Source organism: Boleophthalmus pectinirostris, unplaced genomic scaffold (assembly GCF_026225935.1).
Source record: "Boleophthalmus pectinirostris isolate CB_2022bp ecotype Guang Dong unplaced genomic scaffold, ASM2622593v1 HiC_scaffold_3, whole genome shotgun sequence".
Taxonomy (NCBI): Eukaryota; Metazoa; Chordata; class Actinopteri; order Gobiiformes; family Gobiidae; genus Boleophthalmus; species Boleophthalmus pectinirostris.
This window is the reverse complement of record NW_026571299.1, coordinates 37,188,779-37,214,511: the sequence shown is the minus strand read 5'-3', so window position 1 is coordinate 37,214,511 and position 25,733 is coordinate 37,188,779. Positions and strand designations below refer to the sequence as shown.

At 39.0% G+C, this 25,733-nt stretch overlaps 1 protein-coding gene across 1 annotated transcript in view; it reads left to right on the top strand.

The window, feature by feature from the left end:
• Positions 1–5,095: 5,095 nt before the first annotated feature.
• nav1b (neuron navigator 1b) overlaps positions 5,096–25,733 on the top strand; it is a 34,767-nt gene continuing 14,129 nt past the window's right edge. Inside the window, exons 1-6 of the mRNA XM_055160893.1 lie at positions 5,096–5,862; positions 6,377–6,465; positions 14,477–14,579; positions 15,693–16,052; positions 24,538–24,688; positions 25,278–25,575. Of these exons, the coding sequence (XP_055016868.1) occupies positions 5,096–5,862; positions 6,377–6,465; positions 14,477–14,579; positions 15,693–16,052; positions 24,538–24,688; positions 25,278–25,575 (1,768 nt within the window). The remainder of the gene's footprint in view (positions 5,863–6,376; positions 6,466–14,476; positions 14,580–15,692; positions 16,053–24,537; positions 24,689–25,277; positions 25,576–25,733) is intronic.

Here is a 25,733-nt window from a genome sequence, read left to right as displayed (position 1 = left end):
ATTTGTTTTAAAATATATAAAGAATATGTCATTGTGGGTATTACTTTAAATCAGTTCTACTTTTATAAGTAGCTGTAAAAACTGTGATGTCGCTGCCTGATTTGGACCACCATGTAGGCAGTAATGCCACATCAGCTAACATGAACTGACTCAGTGAGTGACTTAATCCCTGCAATAAAATAATTGATGAGCTCATACAAATCTAATCTTTCAGAAATTGAGATTAGCAGTCTTTAATTAAACACCTTTATCTAATTTATAGAGCTTAACTGACTGACTACAAAAACTCAGATTCCACCCTCTAAACTATCAAAATAGATTATGTTTTCAAAATGTCTAAATATCACAATGACATGTTTGATAGGTTTCCAATGGAGACCTCACATACAGATACAATATTTTTTTTTCACTGTTTTCAAAATTCCTGAAATCATTTGATTGAATTTTAGTTATAGCTACTCAACTTGACTGGAGTTGTGTGAGAATTAGAAAAGTGCAGAGACATGTGTAAGTCTCCTTATTCACATTTGTCCATGTTTGTGTTATCTGAGCAGTTTCACAAGAATATCTAAACTTCACCCACTGTATCTGACTGGCATATAGGTTTTCTGCCTAGCTATTTGGTACTCTAGGAATTTATACTGTGAATTCAAAAACTGCACTGAATTGATTTTGCTTTCTGTACCCTGACAATATATCTTGGATTTTGCCCTCCCTGAACCTCAGTCTATGGTAACAGTGCAAAGTCACAAGAGGACACAGCAAAATGGTGGAATCTGGGCCTCAGTGCTATATATAACAATTAGATCAGGCGTCTTGTAAAACTGGAGAATAAAACTGTCTTGAGAAAATTGAATTGGGCAGAGGAAATATCTGCAAGTGCACCATAGCAATCTGAAGCCTTGTTGAACATGTGCAAACCAAATAAATCTTTCATCAGGTATGACCGCAAAACATTGTAATTACAGAGAGCATCTTAAGCCCTAAAACCACTAACTCATTTCACATTTGCTCATCTATACTTTTGTGAAGTTATAATTTAAGGATTTATTTAGTTTGAATGTATCATTTTTGAGAAAGCCTGATGTCTGATGTAGTTTTGGCTGAGTAAAGTGCTATTTCTATGACAAATTGTTGGTCTGCCCACGTACAAATTTCCAGTCTTGCCTAGGGTTGATTTTAGGTCAGAGCTACAGATATTTGAACTGCTTTGAAGGCGCCATGTTGAAAGAGAATCATATTGTCTGCTGGATTGTGAAGTAAACTCCAAGCGCCGCCGGACAAAATAAGAATGATGTCACCAAAGAGGGTAACGCGAGTCTCTCATAAGTTTTTTGATAATAGGTGATGGCAGTGTGAGAGTGTCTGGGAGGGAGACAATGAAGACAGCCTACACAATATGTCCTCCCACTCAGAGACAGCAAGCTCTGGTCCTGCATCGATCACTCCATCACTTAAATGGGGCTTGTGGGTCCAAATTGCATTACTGTGAGCTGCAGCATACAGGGGAAAGCAGCCTCGTCCGTCAGAGTATCTAAGCTTGGGCCGTAACACACTTCGTCTCTATGAGTGTCAAGGCAGAACAATGCTGGTAGATTTCTGAGACAGGTAGGGCCAAAGGATCAACTTTTGCCATTTTACCTAGCATTTAGAGTATTATTTTTTGTCTCTGTATCTCTCTCTCTGTCTCTCTCTCTTTCTCTGTCTTCTTACAATAAAAAAGAAAACTGTAACATTTAATAGCATGTGGTTGCTACACAACAACCTCACAAAGTTGTTTACCTACATAATCTATAGGATCTTTTTGTAAATAAGATTACAGACTACGAAACTATTCAAAGCTCAAATTGTGGTGTTGGACAGTCATATTTAGATTGTAAACAATTAAGTGTGTAAAGTGTAATTTTAGTTGCAAAGTAAGCACCTTTAAATTTACGCCAAGCTATATTTTTCATTATTATTATTGTTATGATTTCAGTTACCTAAATGCCAAAAGACTTGCTATACTGGTGTAATGTACTTGTTGTTGTTTTTGTTTTGAACACAAATAGTCTGTGCATTAGACCAACTTTACCAAGATTTTGAATATTTCCAACTATAAATAAGTGCTTTTATCTGTTTCATTCATGAAAGATGAATACTAAATATTTATGTTTCATGCATCAATGTAAATGAAAAGGAGCAGAAAGAAGTATAGACCTGTAATATCTGCCCCCTTTTCACACAAGGTAAAACCCTTCTCACAGTTCCAACTACATTTATAAGCAACTTATTTACGTGACATACACAATATTGAATACTTGTTAATGAACACAAAAGGACAGTTCATACTTCATACATTTTTAGCATATAATGTTTGACATTTCTTTTAAACACTTGAATAGATTTTGAAGCTTTGAGTTTTTCTTTCAGACTGTTTCATAAGCTGACACCTTTGACTGAAACACATTTTTTCTTTCTTTTTTTTTTTTAAGATTTCAATTCCTTTCAAATTATAATGACTCTTTGTTAATTTTCTTTGGAGATTGGTGGGCAAGATTTGCTGATTTGCTTTATACATAACTTTTAAAGTTCTACCAATTCATTGAATTTCAGTATCTTTAATTGTATAAATATTGGGTTTGTAAAGTCTTTGTATCCACTTCTGCTGATGATTCTTACAGCTCTTTTCTGTAAAAGGAAAATTGCATCAACAAAGTTTTACAAGCACTTCCCCATACTTCAGTACAATAGGTCAAATATAGAACAATCAATGAATTATACAACACATACAATGCACACATATTTAATGACTCTTTTATCTTATGTAACACAGTTATTACTTGTGATCATAAAAATTTGACATAATGTATATGGGTTTTCCTTGTCAGATGTTCATTTATCATAACACCCAAAAATCTGAACTCATGTGCGCTCTCTGTTTCTTCATCTTCTGTAAATAATGTGGCCTTGACACTTTTTTCCTACTACTGTTATTTTATTTTATTTTTTTTAAATTCCCTCTCTACAACCTCTAGAACATTCTTCATGTTTTGTCCTGAGTACAACAGAGTGGTGTCATCTGCAAATAAAATACACTTTAATAATGAAGACACTGATGTAATATCGTTAATATAAATTAGAAAAAGTTAAGACCCAAGGATCGAACCTTGTGGCACCACCAATTTTACACACATCTGAATAATATGACAAACTTGAAGAGACATTGGACAGTACCGTTTTTGGGGAGGGGTGTGTGAATTGTGCGGTTGGTGTACTGTGGGGGCAGCTGGTGTTGGCGGGGCATGAAAGGGGCCCCTCTCCTGCTGCATGTGCCAAGTGGTGTCAGTCTGTCACTGTTTTTACTGTAGCTTGTGGCTATATGACCAAAAGACATTACCCCTGCCATATGTTGCCTTTTTATCATCAAACGCCATGCTTTTTCATTTGATTACACGTTACAAATTTGAGATGTCCTTATTTTTCATCCCTTGTCGTTTTAAGATGGTAACTACACCTGCAGGATGTATCAAAAACTTGCTGCCTTTCAATTTGAATTTTGGGAGATGGCAATGATTTCCTATAAACAATAAAATACAGTATCTTGTCCGATTATGAATAAAACCAACTACCATGTTATGTAGAGACCTCTTTAAATATGCTTGAAATGCATGGGACTAGTATTTAGCAGATCATATTCCAGTCTTCTCTCAAATGTTAATCCTCCTCGATGTGTTTGATATGTTAACTTTCAGAATCCTATGATAAAAACAATCACAAATCCAAATACAGTGCTTGCTCACAATTAAATTCCATATTTATGCAACCCCACTGATAGCTATTGTAATCTGCCTCATGGTCCTTCAGGCTACCTACATTTGTAATTTGATATAAAGGCATAATGCAGGCTGCCTTAAACCACCTTCTCCCATTTCCCTGCTCCATACATACAGTCAGTCATCTTGTCTGTGGTGAGGACTGAGTCTCTGAGGTAGACGCCGAGGAATGCACAGCTGTTTCAAAGTCTGACTGCAGCAACAACACGTTTAGACGACTAGAAACAGACAAACAAATGCATTCACTGTCACCCATCATTACGCTCTCAACTCATATTTAGATAGCCTCACCACATTTTTTTCTTTTTCTGACTAAATGTGCGATTGGTTAGCCACTTAGAGAAAAAATATTGGCCTATAACATTTCAGACATACCAGATTGTCCAGTTTAGACTGAAGTTGTATTCAACCTGACATAAATGTGGAAAAATTTGATCTGGGTTAAAATGTATGAGTTATTAGTAATTTATAGCCACCAGATGATGAGACTTTTTGAATATTGTGTCTATGTCCAATTTATGGAAGAATTTAAATGTACATTATATACACATTATACTATTACGCTTACAAATTTTCCTATAAAACTAAACACAGCTAACACACGGCCACATAGAGGAACAGTATTATATTAGACCTTTGTGTATAAAATGGTTGTGGTGTAAATAATCATAAATAATCATGAATAAATGTAAAAATCTACCTGCTGTTTCTTATAGTTTCATATTTATATGAATAACAATAGTTAAGAAATAATTGTTACCTCCGCCAAGGAGGTTATGTTTTTGCTGGCGTTTGTCTGTTTTGTTTGTTTGTTTGTTTGTTAGCAACATAACTCAAAAAGTTATGGACCGATTTTGATGAAATTTTCAGGATTTGTTGAAAATGTGAAAACGAAGAACTGTTTTCATTTTGGGGGTGATCCGGAAGAAATCCTGGATTCTGGATCACTTTGAAATTTTAGTTAACATTGTGGTAAATGGGGCCAAAAATTTTGTTTCTCAATATCTCGGTTAATTATTGACCAAACCCCATGAAATTTGACTCAGGGATGGACAATGGGATCCTCTTTCATATTCCAAAGGCTGATCCGGATCTGATCCAGAAGACTGATTTTATCGCAATTTATATAAAAAATGGGGGTAGTCCTTGGCGGAGGTCTGCGCTCTCTGACTGCTTTTCTAGTTTTATATCTTTTTACTTTTCCTGTTTGTGTTTACTGCTAAATCATGAAGGATTGTATATGTCCTTGTTTATCTTTCAGATCTGACCTGACTGTAATCATGAGTGGTGGAGTGAACCTCAAAGTGATCTCCCAGAGCCAAAGTGACACAGGTGTCAGGTCCACTCAGCCTTTACCCCACAGCACCCCACCTCAGACTACAATGGATCCAGGACAACAGTACAGAAGCCTCCTGCACGCACCGGTACAGCCTCCTTACACATCTGCTAGACGCTCTTCTTACTCACAAGCCTCTTCTTCCTCTGCCCACTCCGAGCAGCTGAAAGGTGGTGCTATTAAGAGCCATATCCTACAGTTAAAGAGTAGCATGTACGCTCACAGAAGCCCAGCAGGAACTGCAAGGACCGATGGCACGTGTTCGGCCTACAGCAGTCCTCAAATACCAAAGAGAGAAACCACACGATCTAAAGACACCCTTGACCTCCGCACCAGCACCCTGACACACAGAGCTCTGCAAGATCTTCAGTTCAGGCGAAATGTGAACAAAAACTGGACTTTTGGTAAATATCGAACGAGAACTGCCACAGAGGAGAGTGACCCCCTGTTTAATGTCCAGGCAGGCCACGCTGCAGGACGTCTGCTCGGTTCTAAAGGCTCCAATGGTAATGAGGTGCCCAAAGTGCCACAGGTGACAATGGACAACATCAGGAAAGAAGTGAAGAATAACTCCTACCAGGACTTGAAGTCTGTAGAGCCAGAGGGTTCCAGTGATAAAGGAAGGGCCTCTTATCCCACTTTTAACACAGCCAGACGAGCAAGTGAGCCAGGAAAAATCAACATGGCCGCTGTGGCTCCATTCCGGTTCAGGCGAGTGCTATTATTTTTCAATATACACCCATTTGTAAATACATTTTATGTAATAGTTGACTCAAGATTCTTGTTTATTACCATTTTAAAAATCTAAATATGGCCTAAGAGAGAGATGAGATATTTGCATAATTTAGTGTATTGGCCATCCGCCTTAAATCTCCACCAGAGGCCAATGTTTGGTTTGTGCTCACCAACTGCCTATGATCAGCACAAATATGTGTAAAGCTCATTTGAACATTTTAGTCCAAAAGGGGAATTGCACAAAATGTGACTACACTACTCTCTTATCCAGTTTGGAGTGAAACAGGGTTTGTTATACATTATTTTCCCCAAAGTGTATAACTTTAATCAAAACTTTTCTGGATTCTAAACAATTGTTATTTGGATCAGTCATGAAAAAACCCATATTGGTCAATCGCTTGTCTAAATAGGGCCCTTTATGTGATTATGTATATTATATGATATTGTACGACGTGGTTACTAGTACTAAATGTATTTTAATTACATCTAGGTTTCAAGTGCAAGAGGAGATAGGCGCCTCTCTGGATGATCTGAGTGACTGCTCCTCTGACTCTATGGAGGTGTGCTGTGATGATCTTGGTGAGTCTTTTTTTTTTAAAACTTTGTTTTGTTACACTTGTTCGCTATGGACCAATGGGCGAACATTCAGTTGGTTAAGTCATGAAAACTGATGTTTTATCTATATGTTTTTTGGTCTGTGGACAATAACACAAAAAGTTGCTGTACTGCACTGAGCTCAACAAGACTAAGTGATACGGTTACAGAACTCCACAGTTTCCCAGTTATATTCTGTTGCACTCTCTCCTTTGCCAAACTTAAGTCAATATTCAGTTCAGTTGAGCAGTCCAGTTGTTCTCACTGAATCTGTGGCCAAGTCTCAACAAAAACACTGTGGTGTATGGAGCACCTGTTAGGCACATCAGGAACTCCTTCACTTCATTCTCCATCCACATGTGGGAAAAGAAGATTCTTGGCACGGAAGGACATGTCTCGTGAGGACAAGTACTTAGATACTGCTCTGTCGTAAGGGTTTTTTAGCCTCTATTGCCAAAAAGAGCATTTAGTAAACAGTTAATAGATTAAACAAGCACAATAACATCTATTCAGACTTCTACTCTCACTGAAACATGAGTATGAATATCGCAATTAAGCTTTGCCACTTTGTTTATTAGGCATAAATTTGATGCTGAAAGAAAAGACCTGGCTAACTGGACTTTACACCAGGAGAGTCCCTGCATCTAGTTCAAGCATCTCAGGGTCTTGTTCACGAGTGAGAGGAGGATGGAGCAAGCAAACGTTTGCCTGATGAAGGCCTAGTGCTGAAACATTGCCCTGTTTGTCCTAATAAATCTCACATTTTGCAAGACGGTGTGCAGGACTTGTCTCTGTATTCTTGGGCTGCTCCCTCGCCTCAAACACACCCATCTGAAGTAATTGATGTGTGAAATTCCCATTTTTGAACATTCTTGACATAGAAGCCTTCAGCCAGTATATTTGTGCCTTTATCACTCAAAAAAAAATAAATTTTTTAAAAGGTACTATAGAAATAATTGTTTGACTAGTCGTCTAATAAAAACTTATCAGTCTAAAATATTGAAAATGATCATTAGTTGTAGCCCTTGTGTTGTCATAGCCACTTGTAAAAGCTTGATCTTGTCAAATATCAGAAGCTAAGCAAGACTGGGCCTGGGTACTACTTGGATGGGAGACTATTGGGAATACCAGGTGCCACAGTGGGGCACCAGTGCAAAAACTGTTGTTGTGTCCTTAGACAAAGCACTTCACCCACATTGCCTAGTAAGAAAGTGGTGTGAGCTTGAATGATTATGGTGGTTTGAAGGGCGCAGACTGGCAGCCTCACTTCCATCAGTCTGTCACAGAGCACCTGTGGCTACAATATTATCTTACCACCACTGAGTGTGGAGTGAATGAATAATGCTCTATATGTAAAGAACTTTACTTGTCTGTAAAGGCGCTTTATAAATGCAATGATGATTTATTAATTAATATACATACATCAATGCATCTATTAAGTAATTTCTGATAACAAATCACTTTTATTACTTTTTATCACTCAGCATAGCCAAGTCCAGATGTAATTGCATTGTGCTATTCTATAAGGCTTTAAGTGGCTCCTTAATTATCTTGATGACTGTGTGAGAAGCACTTTGCTGTGGACTCCCTGGGGAGAAAGGAGACTGAGTACTGCTCTGCTGATGGTGGACAGATGCGGAGCTCAGAGATTCGTGGTTTGAGGGTAGGATCGCCTTTCACGTCTGTCTGGGAGTTCCTAACACACACCAAAGGGGTACTCCAGCTCACGATGTGTCTTTGTACGTTGTCATCTACTCCTAAATACAAGCTGGCAAAAAGATAGAATGTCCAACTTTTCTTTTACAGTGGCTTTATTTTGTGGGAACAGCTGCAGCACGCAAAAACCTGTTCAGGGAAATATAAGACATTGGTTAAAATACAACACAGATTTTGAACTGTTAAATCTGTCTCTGTGTATTTTGCTATTGCTGAGTCAGCTCTTAGTGGATAGACTGTTGCTCATTGCACAAAGGAGTTCTGTGGTTGTCAAAGCTCTCACTGAGGGGTTGGAGGTGATTCATAAACTTACCTCCAACAAAGAAACTTAATTGTCCACATCTGTTATTGGTTAGTTTGTGTATATCTTAAATTATTCTTGTGAGCTTTAAACTGTTCTATAATATTGTTACCTTCTCAAAAACATACCCAAAGTTTTGTATTGTTTCATTCACATATTTGATCCTCTATTATTAGTCTTTCTCTGTCTCCAAAGCTCAAAATGCTTTATCCCATCTTGTGACACCATGAAGTGGTAGTTAACAGCTACCTTTTACCTTTAGTTCAGTAGAGATTTACAATTCCAAGTGCTTACCTACTCTGCTTTAAAAGGAATCCCAAGCAGAAAAAAGTCTGTTAGTTTTTCACATTTTGCTATTACAAATATCACATTGTACTGACTTAGTTGTTGTTTGCTCTGTAACAAGTCCAGCCATAAGCGGTCACAAGGCAGTGTTCGTAACATGGGATGATGCAATGGTAAGATTAAAAAGTCTGTTTCACTGAAGGCATCTGGCATTAAATGTGTGACTAAAGGAAATATGTAGTGAAAGGGGGGGAAAAATACTTGAGCTGTGCATTTTAGTTTAGATCATTACTCAACCTGTCCAGAGAAATGCATCAAATCCAGCTGTGGCGCTGTCATGCCCTGCTCGCTCATATTTAGTTGGGCGGTCAGTAGAGTCCGGATCAGGGCCAGATGTGAAGGAAACTAAATGAAGGATGCACGACAGCCCCACCCTGCCTAGAGATTACTACTTACAAAAAGGGAAATATAGTGCAGTTTTAAATGTTTTCTATCTTACCAGGAAGTGTTAAGGTGGCATGACTGAATCTGACAAAAGATTTAACTCAACTTTCATGTGTTTTGCTTTCAGTTGTAGTTGAATACAAGGCAGACTAGACTAGACTAGATTGTTTTTACACCGATCTGACCACTTTGTGTAATGGCTTTTGTTAAGGACAGATTTAATGACATAGCTGTGGTATGTGCCTTCCAAATCCTTCTTGTTACAATACAGTATTTGATGAGAAATTCCTGTCTTTAAATATGTTTTACATTTAAAGAATTGTAAGAATCGAGCTGAGTAGTCTTGGTTGAGACAGATTTCTTTGGTACATGTGATTGCGCAGTACAAGGCAATGCAATGTTTTATAAACCCATGTACAGATAGAACAAACTCATAAGTTTACTCTATGGGTTGCTGTGGGTGCTGTAAGACTAAATAAAGATTGTATGGTGTGTCTTCTGAGTCAATTATGAAAGAATGTAGTGCTATTAACAGGACTTTGACTTATTGACGTTAATTATAATTGATATTTTGTGGCATGCTTAAAAATAATATTGTATGTGTTGTTCATGGCAGTTTGTTTGGCAGCTGTGTTAGTGCAGAGCTGGGGTCTGCTGTAGATGACATGTCAGCGATGTGAGGGTGGTTTCCATAGCGTCTGCTCCTGGGAGACAGCTGTGGTCTATCTGAAAAACATCGCCACACTCATATGTCAGCAGGAGTTTATAAAGCTGCATGACTTGGTTTTAAAGTCAAAATTATATTCTGTCTCATGCTAATGTTTCCACAGACTGATGATGGGTGTTTTACAGCTTGGCACATTTTATTATCAAATGAAGTCATTCATTGCCTCCTACACTCATGGGATCATTGGCCAAGTTACAGTACTGTAGCCATTAATCATGCACAATTTCATAGTTTTCATAGAGTGACACTCAATATTTGTACCATAATAATCCATCTTACTCCATCAACATATGCCTTGTTCATACTGAAATGTAGTATTTCATGTGACCTGTAAACTTATTTTCAATCAATGAATATTCTTAATGCTTTTTGCTTTGTATGAACAAAAATAACTCCTAAGACTAATTGCCAGATTGGGGCTAATGAAGTTAATTGGATTCCTAAATGTGTTCCTATCCACACATCAATATCAATACCACACACATAAAGCATGTATCATGCCGAGAATGTTGCACGGGGTGCAGTAGTAGTGAGGGGGAGGGGAAGAACAAAGGATATGAAGAAGATGGTGGGAAACACAATTTAAAAGGAGATATGTCTGCTGTGTAAAACCACAAATGGCTGAGGCTTCAACATGTTTGCTGAGACACCTCGGTGCATCCTTAAATGCAGGAGAAGAGGGTGTAGGAGGAGGAAAGGCGGAGGCAGCTCTGAGCAGGGGGAGGGTGCGCTGGAGTGTCTGCCGCTTCTGTCATTCTGCTGCTGCGCGCCTCACTGGCACGAGGGTGGGCTACAGCGAGAGGAGGAGGAGGAAGAAAAGAGGAAAGGAGGACGGGAGGAGAGGGAGAGACAGGGACAGCACTGCAACAGCTGCAGGGGCCTGAGGAGCACACGGGCTGCCGGGATTGCCTTAAAGGATATATTTGTATGCCTCTTTTGCACAAGGTTAAAGCAGGGGGTGCTTTTCTCCCTGCTGATGCTGCTGTGTGTGCTGTGATGCAGGACGCGTGCTCAGGAATACTGTGAAAGAAACAGGAGACAATCTGAAGATGGAGAGAAGCGACAGCACAAAGGCGTATGGCCAAGCAGCAGAAGGTAAAGCAGTCGGCATGGCAGCCAAGAGGGCCATACCCACTAAGTCTGGAGTCCCCCAGAGCACGCAGCGCAGTGAGTTCAAGGTGTACCGAGCAGGGAGCTCTGAGGGACGGCTGCCAGTGTCCACCAGTCTCCGAAAGCAGCGGTCTATGACAAATTTAGCTGTCCTCACTGATGCAGAGAAAAAGTTGCATCTTTACGAGCCCAAATGGTGTGATGACATGACCAAACCCGGAGCAGGGCAGAACAAGACGGGCAAGTCAAAGACAGCAGGAGGGGGCACCAGCACTGGAGGAGGTGCCCCTCTCTCCAGAAACCTTTCCAAATCTGAACATTCACTTTTTCAGGGCAAACCAAAGCCCTTTGCCCCTCTGGCTGCTCCAACTGCTCTGAGCAAACAGAGCCGCATTCCTCGCGGTCCTTACGCTGAGGTGAAGCCCCTGAGCAAGGCACCTGAGGATGGCAAGTCTGATGATGAGATCCTGTCCAGCAAGGCCAAGGCCACTGCAAAGAAACCAGGAGCTGGAGCAGGAGGGGACTCTGGGTCCAAAGGCCAAGGGGACACTTATCTAAAGGTGGACCCAGAGCTGGTGGTCACAGTACTGGGGGACCTGGAGCAGCTGCTCTTCAGTCAGATGTTGGGTGAGTCTGATACGATCAGCGCTACACAACATGTGGCTGTCATGTGCTAAGCCCAGCCGTACCACTCATCAGCACGCCCCCATTCACACAGCCGCTACACAGCACCTGCTCGAACTGCTGCTTTAACGTTTTTATCATGCTGGACGATCGCATCCATGTTCACAAAGCATGCCCTTTAGATATTATTTTACCCATGCTGCCCTGTCTTGGCTTATTGCTTTTCAAGGGTGGCTATTGGTACCCATGCTACTGTTAGGGTGGTTATGAATCTGCACTCTATTGTTCCCAGTCCTTTAGCATGCTGCTCAGCTGTTTAAGGCTTGGTTTATTGATCATTATGCTCTCCTTGTTTTCTGTCATAACGCTGAATGATTTGCAAGGATGAAAATGCATTAAGGAATTTGTCCACACCTTTCTTTCTTCAAATTGTACATTTGCTGCAACACGTGTCGATGGACTGTATTTTGCATTATGGCCAAACTGCAGAGATGGGAGAGATGCTGTGCCATATTGAATTCATTTTAGGCACACAGACACATGTTTAGACACCTTCCAGCACCATTCAACTGTTGAAAATGGCAGGATGATGTCTCTGGCTTTAGATTAGATTTCATGGTTTCACACATAAATAATTGGGCTTTTATTAAAGCAAGTTCAAGTACTTTGATATGAATCCACACAGTACCTCATACTATAAACATTGCAAACAAGTACTTATACATAAATAATTATATTTCCTAATATTCTCTGGAGTACAGATGGTATGTTGCATCTTAATGAGCACCAGTGTCCTTATTTAATTTGTTATCCATGCTTCATTATCAGTGGGAACATATCAATCATGTTCATTGCACAGATCCAGCAAAACATGCCAAGTTCTTCACGTAAAGAAAAACATAATTTTCTGGATTACTCATTAGCATAGAATGTATCGTTTCAAATAGAGCAGATGATTTCCTTTTTAAGGTGACTTTTATGATATCTTAAAATCAATATGCAGGCCATTATTTCTCTAATCCCGCCAATGTATTATATAAAAATCTTTTTCAAATTGTTTAAAATGAGAATCCCATGAGACTTTTTGACCAGAAAATCAACAATAAAAAAGGCAATGGCAGCATATTGGTCCACCTTTATGTGATGTATGTACTTTTATTTACAATGTTATAAATGGTAATAGTTTTGTTCATAACAAGTAATTTACCCCAATTAACTCTCCTTTCTATACACATTGTATTTGTTACTGTAAATAGACCAGTAGTCTGAAAGCCATTTTGTGTGCTTTCTACTGCTTCTTTTCAGTAGGATATTTCACTATGAGCACAAGCAGACGCTCATTGTTTTACTTTAAAACTACAAGTTAGTTAATACCAATACTAACTTTCTAACTGGCCAGTCTATGTTGTTGCCCACGGCTGCTACACTAAACTGGAACATTGCATGCCACTGGCTCATCACAAGACAAGATCCTCCCTGATCAGTTCAGGAAAACGTGTATGGTATCTACATTATTTACAGTTGTCTGAAAAACATGTTATGCAGACTTAAGCTCTACTGTACTGAGAATTTACAGTGGAATGAGCAGAACATATCTCAGTGTAATTATATGTGAACTGTCAAGGAAAAATCCATGTGTTGCAATGTTCTGAAGAAATAATGATGATCTATGAGGACATATCCCATAGTTATTCCATTGTTAAAATTAAATTTAATCTTTAAATTTGATTTTGCCTCTGAGCCATCTCTTTTTTAGACAATATTTTACAGGCTCTTTATACCATGAAATTTGACCATATTACATGTGCTTTAAAGCAGGAGTACTGCTGTTTTAAAGAAACAAAGCCACATTTAACATGTCTTGATGTATTGTAACGGCTGCATAGCATTTGAGGAGTAATTCATTTAATGATTAAATCTTCTATATTTCAGCATGGCTCTGCACAGCATCTGCTCAGAGCACTTCCTGGAGTGTTGCATGATTCATAGGCCTTTCCTGATTCAGATCTGCTTTAGTATTCTGGCCAAGTTTACCTTTCCTCTGTTGTAAGCATGACTGCAATGCAGGGTGCCAGAGGTCTGTCAGTCACTGCACAAGAACAAAGTGCACATTGCTTTAAGTGAACTAATGGGATTTACATGTGTATTTACTTTGTATAGAATCCCAAAGACTCCAACATGTTAGGTGTCCATATAGAAGTGATACAGCAAAGGCTAGAGTTAGTAATATTTAGCAGTCAACTTAAAGTTGCCTGTTTGTTTTACAAAATTAAATAAAAAAATATTTCATTCCCCTGAAACCAATTCACTTAAAACACTGCCACAAACTGCAAAATAAGTGAACAGTATAGCTTTCTGTTCTTGTTTATGAGCAACTCTTTTCTTACAATGAGGCTTGTCTTATTTAGCAGAGCCAAGACTATCCATCTATCTACACTCTTAATTGTGCTGTAATATTGATTTGACTGCCCTGACACTGGTCCTGACACACCCTTGTACTTTTATTTAGCTTTTAGAAACACATTGTGTTGCATCTTGTCAATAAACCACCTAGTGGTAAGATAATGTATTTCTGCTCTTCAGTCTCTTTTGTCCAGGGAGTCACAGGGCATATATCACTGATGGTGAACTGATTCATTCTTATAACCCTGAGAGTATTTTCTGCATGTGGGTGAAACTGTGCATGTATGAACTGTAAAGAAACAAGCTTTTTCCAACTAAAACATAATAACCACATTTTATCTTGATTTTCTAAATGTATTTCATGTTTTTCTCTGACTAAACTACAGACCCTGAGTCGCAGAGGAAGCGGACTGTGCAAAATGTCCTTGACCTGCGCCAGAATCTGGAAGATACTATGTCTAGTCTCCGAGGGTCCCAAATTAGCCACAGGCAAGTAATACATTTGGCTACTCTTTTTCTATTATAAAAGTTTTTAACAGTTTAGTGGCAGTACTATTATGATTGTATATAATGCTTTGTCAAAAAGCCCCTATGTCCGACAAGCAACAAATAAGTGTTAAATCAATTCAAAATGCATTCACGTGTTAACATTTTTCTTTGGCTGCTCAGAGAGTTGGCACCTGGTCCACATCTGGCTTCCTTTTTTTCTTAAATAGCCTGTTCTTTCATGAGCATTACTTCATTCAAGAAATCTCTTACTATTTGGCTATGGCCAGGAAAGAAACAGACAATAATTTGTTGCTACAACCACAGCACAAAGAGCGAGGAGAGGTGGCAGGCCCTTTATTTAATTTGGATATTAAAGTTGATGCATCACAGCTGGTCTCACACTTAGAGTAGATTATCACTGAATCGTGCTGAGACTAGCGTGACTTGTGTCTCATTACTTGGAGCAGTAAAATAAATAAATGAGCTCTGTATATTTTAACACTACAGTGAACAGAACATTTATACATCCCTATTTATTATCTGTAAGTGTAAAATTATAATCATGTAAATGCATATAATTACACAGTATAAATACAAAACTGTCAGGCTACTTGTCAGGCTACTTTTAATTTATTTAACTGTTTACAATGTTGCTCCATTACTGATGTTTTTCAGATTCCTCAACAACAACATAAAAAAAAAATCGTTATTACATTACATTAGAAAGACTGTGTGGATCAACATGTGTTACCAAAGTCAATTTTATTTCTGTAAATCTGCAGGCACACTGAAGGACATACATTTTGAATGTATCCTCTTTCACTACTAATAAAAAGCATTTAACATTTGTGGGCTAGAATGCAGTAAATAGTAAAGAGTTTGTACATTGCCCTCAGATTATAATAGGTTAACTATCTTTAAATGGCTCCTATTATTATTTGCTCAAAGTCACAGCTTTTCTTTAGTCCCAGAAGACTTTGCAACATAGCTGCTGCATGTAGGTCAATGGTGACTCAATGTCCTTTTTGGTTTCGTTTTAAAAGCTCTAAGATACAGAAAAAGCATCACTCTGAGTTTTCAGTGTTTCCCTTTCGTTCTATCTGTTCTTTTTAGTTGTGTGGACAGCAGTAATGTTGGCTATGACAGTGACGAGACCAACGCTCGCAGTCTATCCAGCTTGTCCAACCGCTCCTCGCCTCTGTCGTGGCGCCATGGTCAGTCCAGCCCTCGACTTCAGGCTGGGGATGCTCCCTCTTCCACAGGAGGGGGGTTCCAGGGCAGTAAGGGCAGCTCTCAGTACACTGCCCACACTATGCCTGCCCGCTGCACTGGGCGCCTCAACAGCACGTCACGCATCGAGCTCATTGAGGGTCTGGATGTGGACGACCCCGACCTGAAGTCTGGGTACCTGAGCGACAGTGACCTTCTGGGGAAGAGCCTGCCTGACGATGACGACGACAATCTGGCTAATGGGTAAGAGCAAACCACACAAAAGATGAGAGAAAATGAAACATGAAATGCAGCATCTGGTGTTGCCATGACAACTGCGGCTGCTGCTGCTGCTGGTTTGTCCTTTCAGCCTCCACCTTTTGACTTTTAAGGGGTCAGGTTTGTCAGAGCATTGTATTTAAGTCACAACAATCAATAGTAGGGTCTTTGGCTTTGCTTCTAGGCAGAGGCTGCTTTGATCAGTGTTATTCACAGTGCCTAAGAGCATTGATTATTTTTACAATAGCTAAAACGTAAGCATTTTTAGAGCCTAGGGATTATATTATTTTTTTCATTATGAAATTATTTGCTTAGAAAGAGCAGTGTAGACGGCATCTACAAACCAAGCGCTGTCTACTAACCAAGAATTTAGTATCTGCAAAGATACTTTTAGCTTAGATCAAAGCATACTTTATAAATCTCAGATACCATATGCTTTGACTTATGAGAGATTCTGTAGGAATCTAAATGTAACTTCTGGGTGATAGTTGAGTTGTATAAGCTTGTCTAAAACATACCTGCCAAACAGATATCCTCTGCATTCCTCTTGTCCAAATACAATTTAAGGGAAATTCATTACATCTACCATATATTCTTATCTTTTCACTAAAATAAACTATTGAAGTAGATGCATTTGTCTCTTATCTTTATTCAGTTGCTTTCTCTCTAGTCCTTTGTGTGTCTTGATCTAATTCCATCTCCCACATGCACAGACAACGGACAGAGTAAGTCAAAAGGAAGTGGAGGAATCCAGGACAGTTCTCTAGCATGGTTAGGGAGCTTCATCACAATTGCACATGCACTGGGACTTAAGCTCTGCCTCAAGAGCATTAACTGTGCAGGTCATGTTTTTACTTACCCCAAGAGGACTTTAAGGACGCAAAATGAGGGACTTACGTTGAAGGGAAATAGATGCAAGAGGAAATTAGTGGGTCATTTTCAGTGAAGTGCCTTGGAATGAGGGGTTAAGAATAATCAGACTAACATTGTAATGGTTTTGTGTACTGATTACAGAGCAAAGCTAAATTAGGGCTTCTTTTTTTGGGAAGGAAAGTTGAAAATTGCCACATAGCATAGCACTAGATCAGATTGAATTTGATTTGACTGATGGTCTGTCTTTGAGTAAAGTGTGAGTACTTATGGTACCAAATGGATGTCTGTAGTAAGATTCATGTAGGGTTGAATGAAACAGCAGGAGGCAGAGCTGAACATATGAATACACTGACAATTGTTGATTGTTTGGTTTTGCTTAGTGACTATTTTGATGTTGTTATTAAATGTTGTATCTATATAACAATAAAATAGAGCAAGAAGTCTGTAACATTTCACACTTTTCTGGAAACTGGTTTGCTTTTCAAGAATATCAGAGAATGCTAGCTACTATTTGTCATTTCAGCCTCATAAATAAATGCAGCAACATAAAACCCTGTTGATAAGAAGCTAATCCGCTTTTTGAACCGACACCTCACAGCCTGATTTTCTCCTCTGTGTGTGAAACATTTGCATTTCTACTGTACATTCTTGTCACATGCTCTCGGCTTTGCTCAATGAGGACCATTAGCTCCCCGCACTCAAAAATAGACCAACCTCCCTGTGCGTAACCATGGCAACACCACTCAAAATCGGCTGTTAAAGGAGGTGTAATTGTGCTCCTTTTCACCCCTTTTTTCTTGTTGTGTTACAATTTCAAATCTTAGCTTCTACAATTAGACCAATAAATGCTGCTTGTATAATGTCAAGATCACATTGTAACATATGACACAGTGACTCTTTTTATTAAACCATATATAAAGCCCTGAAGTAGATGCAGCACAGTGTTGACTAATGGATATTGATTTTACTCATACAGACAACAACTGGCTATCTGAGACCAAATGTGTCTCGTCTGATGGTAATCACTGCTCCAGCTGGACTCATCAATAATGTAATATTCCACTGTCAGGCCAAAGGCTCAATCACTGGCCTATGGTTTAACCTACTTTGAATCTTGGCTTGAAAGGTCAGAGTTTGCATACACTTCCACCCATAATTCATCAGACAGTCTGACATTATATTAAACTGTATTTGTTGTTGCTATTTTAAAAGAGAATTAGGCTATCCTGTGTTGTTTTTGTTTTTAGTTTAAGGCATTTTTATGCTTTGGAAATATTGGTCAAAATAAAACTTTCACTTGATTTCAGAATCATGCATTCTATACAAAAACCTTTTTGTCTTTTTTAGTTGCCACAGTGTCTGCTGATTCCTGGCTTCACTATTCACCGTTGTAGTCCCAGCACTTAAGTGATTGTGTTTCCCATCACAGATACACTAAGTGTTAAGATTACTTCCTTTTCATCTACTCACATTCACCACATGAAGAATCTTTGCTTTTTCTATGCTTTTCCTGCTCATATCCCTCACATTGTTTGGCACTTATGCCCTATACTGTACTTAAGGCTGTAATCATGCAGTCACTCCAGATTGGACTGACTGATTAGTTGATGTTTTTTTTCTATAATGTCATTATGGATGTTTTAAGGCCATTCTAATCTGGCGATCATTGATTGTACTAGTTTGCTTTGTGCTATAGATGTGGACACTGCCAGCTTGTGTCCCTATAGCAGCCTACAGGCAGCAGTGCAGAGCAGAGAGGGGAGGCTAGTTCAGCAGCATCACACCTCGCATCATGCGGCAGCTCGGGATGTGCTACCATGGCAACCATTTTGCACTGACCCAGTGATGGGAGCTCTGTGTGTCAGTGTGATAGCGTCTGAGTGAGAGAGGGGGGCGTGTGCAGAGACAGAGAGACGAATGGTGCTGCTTGTACACGGCTGGTGTGAGGATGCATGCAAACGCTTAATTGGATTGTGTTTTAATTGGTGTCACAGGCAAGAACTGTGTCTGTGTGCTACAGGCGTCTGTTAGCAGGTCATTGCTATTGTGGCTTTCCTTTTCTTGATAAGATCTGCAATCTGTTCAAGAGAATGAGCTTTTCCCATGTCAAATTTTCCTTATCTTGGCACACATAGACTTAGCATTTTACTTACTTTCGGTTAAGTATTATACATTTTGCAAATTTTCATTCATTTACCATGAAATTAAAATGATAAATGCGGTTCCAAACCTGAATAAACAAAGAGTATTGTGTCTGGAGTAAAATCTAAAATAAATCTAACTAAAATATACCAGGACTCCATTTTTAAATGAATTGCTATGATGAGAAGGAAAAAGCCAATAAAGAAACCACTGATAAGCCTCTGCCCTTTCTCTTATGACATCATAGCTATGTTAACCACAATAAAGCGTTGCCTGTTAGATCAAAGTCAGCCTTTTGGAGAGAAGGAAAGTATCTATTTACAAGTGGAAACTGTTCCTTTTTTGAGAGACACAATCTGCACGGGATTTTTCTACAGTTATTTGATCTGCGCTTGAGTCTGTCTGCATTTCATTTCCCTTTCCTGCATTAGTTGGACCTCTCTGTCGACACCAAATGTTCCGCTGGATGTTTAAGCCTTGCATATTTTTGACCCATTTTGATCAAAGGACCGGTTTTAGTGGTAACCCTCGATTGCTGTGACTATAATTTAACAAGCCCACCACACAGGGTCACTTCTTTATGTGTTATGGTTCAAGAGAAAGGGATGTGGTTTACGTACATTTGACAAGAAACAACAATAAAAGGCTCCATTTCTCTTAGACCTGCTGCGTAATGTGTTACTGTAACCTATAGCATACACAGACCCCCACAGTGTATGGCCCAAACACATATGGGGTCAATATGGAGTTCACTGTTTCCACTAAGGGTCACTAAAATACCCCCCCAACCATCCCACTCACCATCAGCTGCACCAGACCAATGTGTAAGTCACTATTACAGCAGCACCCAAGGGAGACATGAATCATCGCTGTATCATGTCTGCATGTGGTCGTCTGGGTGTGCAGTTGTATACTGAGGGGAGAATACTGGGCCTCAGGCAGAAGATGTGATTCATTTTTAATAATATTTTAACAAGTCTGTGTCATGCAGATCGTGGGAACTCTGAATATGCACATTTGTAAATCTTGTTTCCTCCTTTGTGCAATAATGTTATCCAGTTTAGCTAATTTAAAACAAGAGATCTTTCCAAAAAAGGAATGTTTTGAAAGACGATTTATGTCTGTTGTCCAGTCCAAAAAGTCAGTTTGAAGGCCCTGTGGATTTGAGGTGAATGCAATCTCTGAACCATTTTACTGCTCTGATGTAGTGCTCTCAGCAGGGGGCAGCGCAGACCTATTTGCTGAGGTCTCCATAAACTCTGGCTGCATAAAAGTCTGAGAAGAATTGGACTCAGTTGCCTTTTTCAGCTGCAAATCTTTCACTGATAATGAATCATTGAACATTGTATTAGTAGTTCTACAGCTAGGACATTTTTCATAAACTTTTATATTACGTTGGATTTGCTGTTACCTAAATCTTTGCACGCAAAAAATCAGTACTTAATTATTTAGGTTTTTTGTTCAAAGCACCAACTTTTAGAAGATGGGATCTTACTATTTATAACCTGTGGTTATGCTTCCTCCTTGTGGACATCTTTTGTCATAGCAGCATTACAGACCCCACCACGTCATTATGAAGTAATTATTTTGTAAGCAGTTTATGCACATACATTTTTTCCTTATTATTGTAGATGTGCTCAGATAGTAATACTTTGCATAATAGTTTAAACCTTTACCAATTAATAAACTTTGAATAAAATAATAAACATAACTAAACATGAATAGAGTTGATCTCACCCAATTTTCACAACGTATCAAGTGAAACATCTGCTTTTTCTTTGAAATCACACAGAATGCGTCTTTAAATATTTGTAAATCCCTCTAAATCTATTCACATCTGATTAATGGATCACCTTCAGTACAGACAAACACGCAAAGGATGTTTCTGTACAGGCCATTTGGTTATCTGTGTGAGGCAGCTGTTCAGTACAAACAAGAGTTCAAGGCTTTTAAGTTGACAGCTTGTTTAGCAGTGCTGTGGCCTCCCAGATATACAGGGCAACCTGACCAACATTATTTGTGAAATTTTCTAAACAGTCTAGAAATGTATTGCTTCAGGGTAAAAAAATTTACCGGTAAGCAAAATATATTTTGGAAAGAAGTAAAAAGTTGATCTTGAGAGCAAACACACATGCAGAGGCAAGCAGAAATTGAGATAGGAGACAGAGACAAAACAATGTTATATCCAGTTCAAATCTCACTGTGAAGCTAAGTCAGTTTTTGCAGACTACATCAAGGGAAACCATCTTTGAATACATTTAGAAAATTCTTTAGGATAAACTGTTTTTTCTATTAAAGGCTGAGGTCTAATGTGGAAAAGACTTAAAATAATTGCATCAACAGAGATATTGTGGTCTGTTTTAAATCTGACTTGCATGAGACTGCTATTTCCTGACAGTTCTGTGGATTACATTTGGAAATACATTTGCACTGCTGGGTCACAAGTTATACCACATTCTTAATTCACCAAAACAGATCACTCTTTCGATGTCTTTTACTTATCTTAGCTGTGTAATGATGTATATTTTTTATCTAATTAGGCTTGACAAGTGTAAATGTAATTGAAAAAAAGCTTTCTTTAAAGTGAGGGGTGAACATGGGTGGACCAAATAGCCCATAGCCCTGAGTGTAGATAGATTTGGTGAAGTCATCTCAGAATCTGTTCCACTGCTAATGAGAGGGAGACAGGACTTTCCAAGGCTGCTCATGGCTCACTGGAGGGCTTCAACTCATTTAAGGATTTGTGGTTGAATTCTGTGATTCAAGACAAACCGTGGACTGAAGTTTTTCCAGAAAACCCAGAAAAGGTATGGGTTATTTATGTTATGTCCAAATTTAGAGGATCACTGTTTAAGAAAGTTGTAAAACCATTTTTTTTTTCTTTTAAGTGAAATTTGGACAAAACTTCTGACAATCATTGCTTAAAGTCTTGTCTAATTTGGGTATATGGGTAGGAAGGCTAGGTGAAAAATTGCATACAGTATTTTCAAGTCAGTACAGCCTCTCACCTGTGGCCAAATGCTTGTTTGTCATGTCTTTTTTTAATGAGTTATCAGATTTGTGATTCTATGTAGCTCTTTAAAAATGCCTCCCCTCATTATTATATAGGTTAATTAAATCATAATTCACAGAAAAGAATGTGTGCACGAGCGCTTTTCAATTTTTCAATAGACCTTGGTTAGCATCGCGCAGTGTCTCTCCTCTCCTCTGGCCACAGTCGCCCCGCGGCTCTCTCTCTGCGGAGGGGGAGTCACTGTTTCCTTTGAAGCGTCAGAACAGTCTGCTCCAGAGCTGAGGAAGGGTCGTTTTCTTCACTCAGGATATGTGCATTAATGCCAAAGGATATAATACCAGGAAAACTATTAACCTAGAGAAACGGAACAAATGAATGGGCGCATTTTAATCGGAAAGGTGTCTCCCTTGCAGTCGACACCAAGAGCTAAAAGAGCACTTTTTACATCAAGGTAAAGTCAGTGACCTTGTGCTTTTAGATTATTTCTATTACTTGTTCTTACTGTTTTATGACATTGTGATGCTTTTTCTTAATGGAGTCTGGACATCACTTGAATTTACCTTGCACTATATTAAATGTGAATGCAAGCCTATATACCTTTGCATCGTTTAGACATAAATATATTTTAAAATAAAATAAAGACATTATTGTTTTACTTTCTTCCTTTTTGTGGAAATACACTGTATTCTCTAAGCACTACTTCTTATGTAGTATGTTGTTCAAACATTCTAGCCAGTATAGAGTGATCTTATCTTCCTTTCAGTCTGGCTCTACATCACGTTTCAGCATGTCACCTGCCAAGACGATCTTAGGTTGATTGTGTATTGTCCGCCCAGTACCAGACCTTATTCTTAACTCAGTATGTTGGGAATAAAAAATATTAGCTCCCCAAAGCACAAACCAAGAGATATGTTGGAGCTGAGCCACTAAAAACACAAAGCCTAATTGCCACCCTGGACTAAAGTATGTGTGATCTGACACACTCCCACTCTCTGTTTCTGGGTTGCACCTCTGGGAGCAGACACTTGGAATATCTACAACCCACAGCCAGAATCCACTGACATTAGTTTATTTGTGTCATTCACAGCTGACAGTGGTGGCATTGTTTAAACATCGTGTACTTACCATTTACATCTGGGGGGAACAGAACCCACAAAAAATACTGCACTCATGCGGCACATGGTATTTCAAAACATCTAAATCATCAAACTCATGTTTATTTTAGGTCGTGTTAAATATTTCCTGTGCTCGTTCTTCATAAATCTCCAGCAGATCTACTGTATCCACACCAGAATTTCAACACTCAGTGCAAAGTGTTAAGACTTTGTTTTACAGTTGTGGCCATATAACCATGTGATTATACCTATTTCCAAATGTGTATGGGACATTTTTATCCCCCTCTGTTTTTCTGTGCACTTCCTTGTTCCATTCCTTTGCTAATTGCAGACTGCAGACCCACAAAGAGCAGCTTCTCTTGGATGGAGGAAGGCAGCCGAAAGTGAAAAGCTCTTACAGTGACTCAGCTTTAAGTACCTTCTCTCTGCAGTAGTTTTTTGTGAGCAGCTTGAGCTTGATTATCCCTTGTGGTTGCCAGTAGTAATGATGGGGAACTTGCTGCAATTATAGCTGGACTTGCATTCACTAGCCCCACAACTTGTAAATTTAACAAGGCATTAGTGCTGAATTTAAAAATGTGGTGCCATCAATTTTACCCACCAATGTCTTGCAATGTTAGCAGGCTACAGCTGTTAAAAAGCTAAAGCGTGGTTTTAACTGCAACTTTCATAGACTGAGGTAGAAGTCAGCAAAGGTTTATGGGTCTGTCACTCTGATTTACCAAGTTTTATAGAGAATACCAAGCTACCAGCAGCAGTCTGCCACATTTCATTTATCCCTTGGAATTGTTACTCCTAAGTCAACAAGGACCTGATCGCATCTGAAGTCTAAGATGTTTTACTGAGGTATTCTTGCATATTTGTACATTATATTTTACTATAATTATTTTTTTCTTTTCACAAGGGATCTCAGTCCCAGATTAATGGGTTGGGTAGCATCAGAATTTTTTTTTGAAATAAAACTAAAAACTCAAAACCTTTGCAAATCACTGTATAATCTGTTCTTCACAATAATAACTGACATTTCTGGGATACCACTTCCTGTGCTGATTTCGATTACTAATATTTGTTTGACTATTATACTCTGTTACACACTACATATGTATATACTGTTTGTATGGTCGAACAAGTCCACCATTGAAGCTTTAGCAACCACATCGCTGGTTGCTATTACCATTCAAGCAGATGTACCCATTTTCAAATTACTTGCTTGTTTGAGCATGTGGTCTCCTGCAAGGACAACTTACTGTAGACAGATGGCCTCTAGTTTTTTTCCCATTTCTGCCCTAATTTAAATGCTTAGACTCACTGTATTATTTTGTTTCAGGTGGGATGAGAGCAGCTCCATCAGCAGTGGCCTCAGCGATGGCGACGGCGATGGATCGGAGAATATTAGTTCAGAAGAGTTCAATGCTGGCTCGTCCCTCAACTCCCTCCCAAGTACACCCCTAGGATCCAGACGCAGCTCCTCTGCCATGGTGAGCCAATTTAGCTAACAGCTTGTAATTTAGCATGTGGCAAAGATAGGCTTCCAAATAGTTTACTTAGTTTTTAAAAGACTGAATCTGCCAAATTACTGACTGGCAAATAATTTTCAGTTCCACTTTTTAAGATTTTATTTCTGTTGTGAAGTTAAATATCTGACAACATCACTAATGAATATTGTTCAGTGCTTTATTTGAATAGCCTTTTTTGTAACATCTCAATGTCAAAAGAAAGGGATGGAAAAACAAAGCTTTTTATCCTCATTGAAATAAACTGTACAAGATGGTGTTCATTCAGTAGACCATCTGTCAGTATACAGCGAGCCAAAATACTGCATGCCCCATTTTATCTTTTCAATGCCCCAAAATAGTTTCTCCTTTGTCTCATGCTTTTTAAATCTACGTTTTGTTTTTTTTTTTGTTTAAGTCTAGCACATATCTGCGTATCTTTCTTTCTACCCTTAAGAATCTGACTTAGATGAAGAAAACGATTACACCAACAGTGAACACACATTTCCATAGATAACACATGCCATGCCTGAGGTTTACCCTTACTGTGCCCCTCTGCTCTGCTTCTATTCAGCTCCGCACTGATGCAGAGAAACGCTTCCTGGTGGAGAGTGGACTTTCGTGGTACAGCGAGGACAGCAAATCCAGCCATAAACTGGATAGGGCCAGCTTTGACACCGGGAGCCTCAAGTCGGAAGCACCAAGCAAGTGGAGAAAGAAGCCCCCAAGTTTAAGTGAAGACTTTGGCAAAGGAGAGGCAAAGAAGCCCCAGAGTTTAGGGCAGCCGGGCAGCTTCAGAAAGGGCAAAAATCCCCCTGTGGGAGTCACCTCTCCTATCACCCACACGTCCCAGAGCATGCTCAAAGTGGCAGGTAACTCCTTATGATCCTGTTTTTCCTTAGTATACACTATATAGACTATTTTCTTTCTATGAATATTGCACACTTACTCACAGATCCTACAAATTATAATACTGGAAGGCATTTTATGGGGTAGATTCATAGTAGTAAAACCCATGATTCAGACTTCA